This window comes from Propithecus coquereli, unplaced genomic scaffold (genome assembly GCF_000956105.1).
Source record: "Propithecus coquereli isolate 6110/MARCELLA unplaced genomic scaffold, Pcoq_1.0 Scaffold84, whole genome shotgun sequence".
NCBI lineage: Eukaryota > Metazoa > Chordata > Mammalia > Primates > Indriidae > Propithecus > Propithecus coquereli.
In genome coordinates, this window is record NW_012154618.1 from 1,335,123 (window position 1) to 1,346,120 (window position 10,998).

General features: G+C 33.5%; 1 protein-coding gene across 1 annotated transcript in view; it reads right to left on the bottom strand.

The window, feature by feature from the left end:
* Positions 1-10,998, bottom strand: part of ATRNL1 (attractin-like 1) — a 739,312-nt gene that overhangs the window by 574,971 nt on the left and 153,343 nt on the right. Inside the window, exon 11 of the mRNA XM_012663875.1 lies at positions 419-479. Within this exon, the coding sequence (XP_012519329.1) occupies positions 419-479 (61 nt within the window). The remainder of the gene's footprint in view (positions 1-418; positions 480-10,998) is intronic.

Below are 10,998 nucleotides of genomic sequence, written 5' to 3' on the forward strand. Positions count from 1 at the left end.
TTAAGTGTATGAGAATAAAGGAAAAGAAAGGAATGAAATTAGGTGTACTTTATATTGGAAGATAATTTCAATGACAGATCTTTTTATTAAACATACCAAGGTTCAAACAGTAAAACGCATCAAAGTCAAATAGGGCATACTTATTGGAAAGTTCAATACTAAATCAAATGTTACATGTATGCATACAAAAGTAAATGGTATATAGACTATTCACTGAAAGGATGCCTGAAAATGGAATCATCAAAATAAAACATTTAAATCACATTAATTATTTGATATTTCAAAAGAAAAGCTTTTTTACGCAGAGAGGAATGATTTCAATTGCAAAACGTACATAAAAAGTGAAGAGGATGAGGGGGGTAAACCCGCAACTAAAGGACACAGGGAGCATTGTAGGGGGGAAGGGCATGCCTCTAACCCTCGCTTGGGTGAGGCAAAGACATAAAGTGTAACCATAATGTTTGTACCCTCACAATACCCTGAAATAAAAAATAAAAAAAAAAAGTGAAAAACATAATCCATGAGCTATATAAAAACTATGGAAAGGAAAACAGTTAGGAAAAAGGTGGATCATTTCAATATAACCTTAAAATTGACATATATACTAGCATAGATTTTGAGATTTCAAATAATTCGACAATAAGTGACTAGGGACACTCATAGGACAGTGTTTTAGATTTCTTCTTCTTAGACATGTCACACCGAAAGGGAAGCCTTGGTATTTAATAAAAGGTCATAGGTATAACAAGATTTTTAAAAATAAATCAATTACTTTAGGTAGTATAGAAGCCATATGGAACAAGAAAATAAACTTAAATAAAGTTAATTGTAAAAGCTGAAGTTATAATGAATTATTGTTTTCCTATTTAAGTAATCGTGTCTATAACACTAATAAGAAAAATCTGGTTTTAATTCAATATTCTTCCTAGTGAAGATCAAAGGAATTATAAAAATAAAAATCATAGTTTAGAAAATGAAGCTGAAAGGCAGAATGACAAAATACATCTTGACTTGTATTTTCCAAAGTATATTCCAAGGAACACAAATCCCTCCCCAAAAAGGTGTTCCTTAGTGTGGATAATCTCTCTCTTTAGTTCACAACGTATATTTGCCTATTATTAAATAGTCTCAAAAAAGAGAGAATACAAAGGTACAGAAACCTAACTTAACTTTATTTAACACAGTGTTTTCCCAATGTTTTGTCCAAAGAAGCACTTTTTACATAATATATATTAGCATCCCAAGAGTCAATGCTTTGAAGATCACATTTTAGGAAATGCTATTACAGAGGCATATACATGAAGATTAATAGTCTGCCAATTTTACATGTTAGAGATAATTTAAGAAATATGTATTACAAGTGGGTAGTGATATAAAATTTCCAAAGTGCTTTTGTCTGCTTAACTTAAAATGGTCTTCATAAGAGTCCAGTGAAGTTGATTGAGCAGGTATTAACCTATGTTAGAAGTCAAAAATTAGACCTACAGGAAGTTAAGCAATTTGTGTAAGGTCCATTTGATTACCTTTGTTTTTCCATAATTTAGGATTATGAATTTTTTATATTATAAAAATATATTGATGGGATTCTGAAAGATTATTCCTACTTGGGGAGGAGAGGTGATCTATAAAGGGCACAGGTTTTGAAAAAGAAAAAGATGGAAATGTTAGAGTCAGCTAATGAGTTAGGGCAGATAGAGATTTCAATCATCACACCCAACCCAATACATAACTCCCCACAACACACACATGGCCACTGATTAATAAATTTTGCCTTGATTATATTATTCTAACAACAGGATTACAGAAAACCAAATATGCTTCAAGGAGATTAAACAGAAAAGAGAGCTAGATGAAAGAGTAGGACTTCCAGAAACCAATATCCAAAGAGGAAGACTCTTCTAGATCATCTTGGGATAACTGGAGTCCAGAAAAGACAGTGACCTAATAACCTGAGTCTTCCTAGGGCTAAAGGGTAAATAATTTGGACCAGCATCCAACACAAGTAGGCAGAAGGAGGGAAGAAAAGATGAGAACTATAAAAAATACTCAAAACAACGATTTAAGAAGTGAGTCAGGAAAAGGAAGTGAGAGAATAAAAACAGGCATGAACTAAAAATTGGGCTTTTTGAAGATTTCTTCTAATTCTATAAGCCACTCTGTTTTCGAAGAAAGATGAAATTTTTTCAGCACATATAATAGTCTAAAGGAAGGCATTACAAACACCTATGGACTATTACCAGATTTGTCAAAGCCAGTATTTTACCGTATTTACTAGGGATTTTTTAAAGAAAGAAAACTTTACAGATATGATTAAAATTCCCTGAGTACTCCCTCCCCAATTCAAGTTTCTTTATTTCTTCCTTCTTTGGAAGCATTGGAAACAACCACTACCCCATATTTGCTTTTGAATGTTTCTTTGCTTATGATATATACATAGGTTTTTTTCATAAGTTGTAAAACTTTATACTATTATAAATGGTATCATAGCATATGGATCATTCTGCAACTTGCTTATTTTGTTCAACCAATTTTTTGTTTTTGTTTTTTGCTTTGGGTTTTTTTTTTTTATCATTTTAATCATTTTTAAGTACATAGTTCAGTGACATTAAATACATTCACACTACCGGCAACCATCACCATCATCCAACTTCAGAACTTTCCTCATCTTGCAAAACTGAAATTCTGTGCCCATTAAACAATAACTCCCCATTCTTCTCTTCTCTCAGCCCCCGTCAACCATCACTCTACCTTCTATCTCTACAAATTTGACTACTCTAAATACCTCATATGAATGGAATCATACAATATTTGTCCTTTTGTGACTGACTTATTCCCTTAGCATAATGTCCACAAGGTTCATTCATGCTATAGCATGTGTCATAATATCTTTCCTTTTCATGGTCTAATAATATTCCATTGTATATATAAACCACATTTTGTTTATATATTCATCTGTTTATAGACAACTGGGTTGCTTCTGTCTTTTGGCTATTTTGATTAATGCTTCTATGAACAGGGGTGCACAAATATTTGTTCATGTCTCTGCCTTCAATTCATTTGTATACACACAGAAATGATACTGCTGAATCATATGGTAATTCTATGTTTAATTTTTGAGGAACTACCATACTGTTTTCCACAGTGGCTGCACCATTGTGCATTTCTACCAGCAATGCACAAGGATTCCAATTTCTCCACATCCTCGCCAACACTTGTTATTTTTTGTTTTTTGGCAATAGCCATCATAATTGTTGTGAAGTAGCTTCTCATTGTGGTTTTGATTTACACTTCCTTAATGATCAGCAATGTTGAGCATCTTTTCATGTGCTTATTGGACATTTGTATATCTTATTTGGAAAAATGTCAATTCAACAACTCATTTAAATTTATAGATTTATGTGATACTATGTGTTCATTTTAACCATGCTAGAGCATTCCATTTTATAACTACACCAAATACTTATCCATTAAGCTGTTAATGGTCACGTAGCCTTTTTTTCAGATTTTTCCTATTACAAGTCATGTTGGTGTAGTCACTGTTATACACATCTTGTGCACATTTTGAGAGTTTCTATAGGTAGATTTCTAAGGGAAAAATTACTAATTTTAAGAAAAGCACAACTTCAATTTTACTAGATTTTGCCAATTTGCTCCCCAAAGTATTAACAGTTGTATTGACTTAAACTCATATCAGCTGTGCATGACCATTCCTCTTGTTTCATATTCTCTGCAACATGTAATGTAGTTCTCTTAGACTTTTTTAATTTTTACCAATCTGAAGAATGGATTTATTTTGCATTTTTCCAGTTACTGGTGACTCCAAGCATCTTTTCACATTTATAGTTATTTGTTTTACCCTTCTGTGAAATCACTGTTCAAGTCTTTGTACATTTTTATATTTGCTTTTTTTCTTTTTCTTAATAATTTAAAGAATTCTTGATTAAATATTCTGGACACTAATCCTTTGCTATTTATATGCATTACCATATGTTCTCCCATGCTGTGGCTTCTCTTTTCATATGCTTTATGGAATCTTATTTTACAGAAAGTTTGTCCATCAACCTGGTCAAATTTATTGTTTTCATTATTATTTGTGCCTTTTATTCTGTAACTCAATATTTTGAAAAGAATCTAATTTTCTTGTAAAGGTTTTACAGTTTAGCTTTTACTATTTTGGTCTTCAATCTATTTGGAACTTATTTTTGCATATGTTTTAGGCATCTAATTTAATTTTTCCCATATACCATATTTTCCAAACATTTCCAAGTATATTTCCACATACCAATTTTCCTAGATATTTTTTGAACATTTATCCCTGACTCACTAATTTATGTGTCATTTAATTTCTGTACTATTGTAATTCGGGTTTTTTCTTATTTTTAACTAAATATGTACATGTGCAAAGCTCAAAAGTAAAAATAATCCAACAAGGCTTATCACAAAAAAAAATCCCCTGCTCCCTATCTTCCCAATGTTTATTCTAGAATCACAGAGGTAAGCACTTTTATTTCTAAATAAAGCTAGAAAGATATTCTTTTTGTATTTATCTCCTTATTCTAACTAGCATGCTTAGTTCTTAGGTTCAGAAAATGTACCTGACTTCCTTCTTTAGAAGATGAAGATTTAGCTCTTAGGCATACACACACATACTTCCCCTCCCTCCACCCTCCGTGTATGTTTATATCATAATTTTGTTTGGATCAATATTCAGTGTCTGGTTTGTGTTTTAGAGACAGGGTCTTACCATGTTGCCTAGGCTAGCCTTGAACTCCTGAGCTCAAGCAATGCTCCCGCCTCAGCCTCCTGATTAGCTGGGGCAACAGGCATGTGCCACTGCACCCAGCTAATATTCAGTTTTTATTATACGATATTATTCACAGACAATCCATACAAATATAAACTATGATTATATTTTCACTCTTAAACAACTTTTTATTTTCCCCACAAGTCAATCTTTCATTTTTTTGCTTCATTTTCTGTATATCTCCTATTTCATCCCCAACTCTTTGTCAGATGTGTACATCTCTTCTCAACACTTTCTAATACACCAAGTTATCTAGCAGTTTCATTTACTTGTCAAAGACATCCCTCCTAAAACTCCATCTTTCTGGAGATAAGAAAATAAATGGCATCCTGAACAGGTCCAGATCAAAATGGGTCCATGGGTCACAGACTCACCCAGTGATCATGTCTTCAGTCCCTGGATGTATAACTGGAATAAACACAGTTGGCAAATGGCACAATACTCTACCACATTTTGTCCTTGATTATCACAATAGAAGCCTCTGGAACTGTTATCCTCTGGATAATACAATAAATTTTAAAATACTATTACATTCCCAAGAGAGTAGGAGGCAGAAATAAGTATCACTCTAATGAATCTAAAGAATTCCAGGATAACGGACCCCATCCAATCTCTATTTAAATCATCAGTTTGGCCCCTGAAAATTAAACAAAGCCTAAAGGATGGTAATCGCTTATTACCAAGTAGTAGCTCAAATGGTAGGCACCATGCAAGATGTATATCTTTATTAGAGCAAATTAACACGGCCATTGATTTGTCAAATGTGTTCTTAGCTAACCAGAAAAGAGAATCAAAAACAGTCTGCATTCACATGGAATGAAAAATAATACACCTTCTCAATTGTGCCTCAGAATGATATTAACTCTCCCTTCTTTTGTCATAGCATAGTCAAAATATATTTGATCTGGTTGGATATCATGTGTTACATCACTGTTCCACTACATTGAGAACATCATGCTAATAAGACCAAATGAGCAAGAATAACTAATGCAATGGAGGCCTTGAAAAGACCATATGGTTGAAAGGGTGCAAGATAAAATGTACAAAGATTCAGAGACCTTCCATACCAGCTGGTGATCCTGTGGTCAAGAACATTCTGAAACATCTTCTGAATTAAAAGACCAGATATTGTATCTTATAAATATCATTAAAAAGAAGAAAGCATATGATCTGTTAGGCTTCTTTGAGTTCTGAAGACAGCATATTCCACTTTTAGGAATATTGTTTCAGCCCATATTCTGGAACACATCAAAGGCTGCCAGTTCTTTCCAGCCAGGGCAGGAAGTGGCTCTGCTGCAGGTCAAGTCTATACCACAAGCAACCCTATAGCTAGGGCCATATGACTCAGTAGGCACTATAGTTATTGGTGGTGTCACTGTTGGAAAAAGTAGCATGTGGAATTTATGGCAAGCCACCGTGAAAGAATCACAATGCAGACTGCACATATACGTCAAGGGTCATACCATCTACAGTGGAAAATTATACACCTCTACTCCTGCTATGCCACTGGGTTGTGGTAAAGATAGAATGCCTGACAACGGGTAATCAAGTAACCATATGCTGAGAGTTTTCTATCATGAGCTGGCTCTGTCACCAGTAATTCTAACAATATATGATGAAAGTGGTACTCAAGATCAAGCATGAGCAAGACCATGGAGCACACGCAATCTGCATAAGCAGGTAGCTCAGATCTCCATGTCGTCCACCATCGTTGTACAAACATCCACCCATATCTTACAGTTATGGCCAAACAGGGAATTCTCTATGCCTAGATAACAAGAGGAAGAAAATGCAGATATGCCAGCTTGACATGCGGGCACAAATCAAGCGCCTTAAAGATCAATACTAAATTAATATAATTTGTTTACATATAGTCCATTCCCATTCTTATGTTATAAAGTCTCTTACATTATTAATCGTTCTAACTTCAATTTATAATTATATTTCTTGCCAAGAAGAAAACATATTCCTGGAGCACTGAGGTCAATACCACTTCATAAATAGTTCAAGGCTACACAAATTAAAGCAAATTCCACAGTTATTGACATCATAAAATTACATAAATACAATTCCATACTACTAAAAAAGCCATACAGGAATGAAAACCAAAATAAAATATACTCTCTGGAATACAAATTTTTTAAAAACCCTGTGCTACTAGGTACTAAATATTAACTTATAAACCATACACTCAATACACATAAGATCAAAACATTAGTTACTATTCCTTCAAATCCAAATTTTGTCAAACAATACTGTACCATCAGAACTATGCACCCATGAGGGGCCACATAATTACATTAAAAACTAAGGTGAAATTCAGAGACAGATTTATTTTATCGATTAACACAAATAAAAATATACATCTCTAATACTTTAAAAATTCTTTTAATATTCCACTTAAAATACCAGTTCATAAGTCAGTCTTAATTGCATACTTGAAATATAACAGCATGAACACACAGGTTCTATACATAAAGCTCAAAAGAAGACAGATGTAAAGAAAAACTTCTATTAAGTATTTCAATACTTTTGCAATAGAACACTAAATTTCTTGATGTTGTCAAAAATCTTTTCCACCTGCCGCTTAAGTGATGGTACTTCGCTGGGGTTTTGTTTTTCCCCCACAAGCTCAAAATTTCTTTTAATATTCTAAAATGTGTTAAATTTCCCCTAGGTTATTTCACTCATACTCAGGATTTTGTCCCCTGGCATTCATTCAATAAATGTTTTAGCTTCTTACTCTCTGACAGGAAAAACAGACACCACTATGTGATACGCAGTCTTAACTGAAATGATTTTTATAGTTTTTTAACAAACAATGATATTTCCTGTTGGCTTTAGTAAATAGTCTTGATGCAATAAATTATATTTATACATTCTCTGATAATGAATCATAGTTGGATTCCTAGAATAAATCCCACTTGGTGATGGTTTATTAAACTTTTCAAATATTATTGGATCCTATTTGCTAATATTTTCTTTAAAATTTTTTATTCTATAATCATGACTGCTTCCCCCTACTTCCCCCAGGGGTTTTGTTAAAGCCTTTAAAAACTTTTTTCTCCAAGTATGTTTTCTTTCAAGAATCTTTAGTAATTTTTGTATTCAAATGAATCTTTCAAAATGCCTATAGACTTGTTAAGAAACAGAGAGATTCATTACCCATTACTCTTTTCTTTCTCTCTGATTGCCTGTTTAAAGGTCACTGTTTTTTATCATTCATGGGAAGGGAGTGGGCACAATAAAATGCAAATATACCTTAAAAATCTGATGAAATGTATGTGGTAAATTGCATTTATAGATTTGCGTATGTTGAACCAACCTTGTATCTGTGGGATAAAGCCCACATGGTCATGATCAACAATTTTTTTGATGTGCTGTATTCAGTTTGAATGAATTATTCAGATGAATTATTTTTTTGATGTGCTGGATTCGGTTTGCTAAGATTTTGTTGAGGATTTTTGCATGTATATTCATGAGGAATATTAGTCTGTAGTTTTCGGTTTTTTGTTGTGTCCTTTCCTGGCTTTGGTATCAGGATAATATTGGCTTTGTAGAATGAGTTGGGGAGAATACCATCCTTCTCAATGTTGTGGAATAATTTCTGCAATATAGATATGAGTTCTTCTTTGAAAATTTGGTACAATTCACGTGTGAACCCATCTGGTCTGGGATGTTTTTATTTGGAAGATTTTTAATTGCTGCTTCAATTTCCGTTCTTGATATTGGTCTGTTCAGGAATTCTATTTCTTCCTGATTGAGCCTAGGAAGGTTGTGTATTTCTAAGAAGTTGTCCATTTCCTCCACGTTTTGTAGTTTTTGAGCATATAGGTTTTTATAGTATTCAAAGATAATGTTTTTTGTTTCCGTGATATCTGTAGTGAACTCTCCTTTTTCATTTCTAATTGAGTTTATTAGAAGTCCTTTCCTTTCTAGTTCTTGTCAATCTAGCAAGAGGGCTGTCAATTTTGTTTACCTTTTTGAAAAACCAACTTTTGGTTTTATTAATCTTCTGTATACTTCTTTTATTCTCAATTTCATTTATTTTGCTCTCATCTTAGTTATGTCTTTTCTTCTGCTCAGTTTAGGATTGATTTTCTCTTCCTTTTCTAGTTCCTTGACACTGTTTATTAGTTTGTTGATTTATGATCTCTTTGTCTTTTGGATGTAAGCATTTAATGCTATTAGTTTTCCTCTCAGGAATGCTTTTGCTGTATCCCACAGATTTTGATGACTTGTGTCCCCATTACCATTTAGTTCGAAGAATCTTTTGATTTCCATCTGGATTTCCTCCTTGACACAATAGTCATTAAGCAACAGATTGTTTAATTTCCATGTCTTTGTGAAGTGGTAATTATTTCTATTGGAATTGATCTCTAATTTTATTCCACTGTGGTCTGAGAAGATACATGGTAAAATTTCTATTTTTTTAAATTTGTTGAGATCTGATTTGTGGCCTAGGATATGATCACTTTTAGAGAAAGTTACATGAGCTGATGAGAAGAATATATACTGGGCATTATTTAGATGGAACGTTCTGTAAATGTCTATTAGACCCATTTGTTCTAGAGCTCTGTTTAAGGGCATTGTTTCTTTGCTTATTTTCTGCTTGGAGGATCTGTCCAGTTCTGTCAGTGGGGTGTTGAAATCCCCAGCTACTATGGCATTACTGTATTTCATGTTATTTAGATCAAACAGGGTTTGCTTTATGTATCTGGGCACTCCTGTGTTGGGTACATAAATATTAAAAATTGTTAAGTATTCTTGTTGCATTTTTCCTTTCACCATCATATAGTGACTATCTTTGTCTGTCTTTACATTTGCTATTTTACAGCTTATGTTATCTGATATAAGAATACCACATAAATAAAAGCAAGAACAAAGACTATATGATTCTCTCAACAGATGTAGGAAAAGCATTTGACAAAATCCAGCACATTTCTATGCTAAAAAACTCTTAACAAAATAGGCATAGATGGGAAATACCTTAAAATTATTAAAGCCATATATGATAAACCCACAACCAATATCATACTGAATGCGGAAAAACTGAAAGCATTCCCACTTAGAACTGGAATCAGACAAGGTTGCCTACTATCTCCTGTTCTATTCAACATAGTGCTAGAAGTCCTGGCCAGAGAAATCAGACAAGAGAGGGGAAATAATTCTGTCCAAATGGGGGCAGAAGAGGTCAAACTCCTCACTCCTTGTGGACAATACGATATTATACCTAGAAAATCCCAAGGATTCAACCAAGAGATTCCTGGAGTTGATAAATAAATTCAGCAAAGTCTCAGGATATAAAATCAATGCACACAAATCAGTGGCATTCATATACACCAATAAGAGTCAAGCCGAAAATCAAATCAAAGACACAACACCTTTCACAATAGCATCAAAGAAAATTAAATATTTAGGAATATATTTAACAAAGGAGGTGAGTCCTATATAGGGAGAACTACAAAACACCGAGAAAAGAAATTATAGAAGATGTAAATAGATGGAAAAACCCTACCATGCTCATGGACTGACAGAATCAATATTGTTAAAATGTCCATACTACCTAAAGTGATCTACAGAATTAATGTGATCCCTATCAAAATACCATCATTATTCTTTATAGATCTGGAAAAAAATACTTTGTATGGAACCAGAGAAGACCTCGTATAGCCACAGCAATCTTAAGCAAAAAGAACGAATTGGGAGGCATCAGTCTACCAGACTTCAAGCTTTATTACAAGGCTATATTAACCAAAACAGCACGGTACCGGCACTAGAACAGAGATCTAGACCTTTGGAACAGGACTGAGAACCCAATATAAAACCATCCTCATATTGTCATCTAATCTTTGACAAAGAAGACAAAAATATATATTGGGGAACAGAATCTCTATTCAATAAATGGTTCTGGGAAAATTGGATAACCACATATAGAAGACTGAAACCAGACCCCCACTTCTCACCTCTCTCAAAAATCAACTCACAATGAATAACAGACTTAAACCTAAGGCGTGAAACCTTGAGAATTCTAGAAGAAAATATTGGGAAAATGCTTATAGACTTCGGCCTAGGCAAAGAATTTATGAAGAAGACCCCCAAAGCAATCAAAGCAGCAACAAAAATAAATAAATGTGACCTGATCACATTAAAAAGCTTCTGCACAGCCAAGGAAACTATCAGAGCAAACAGAC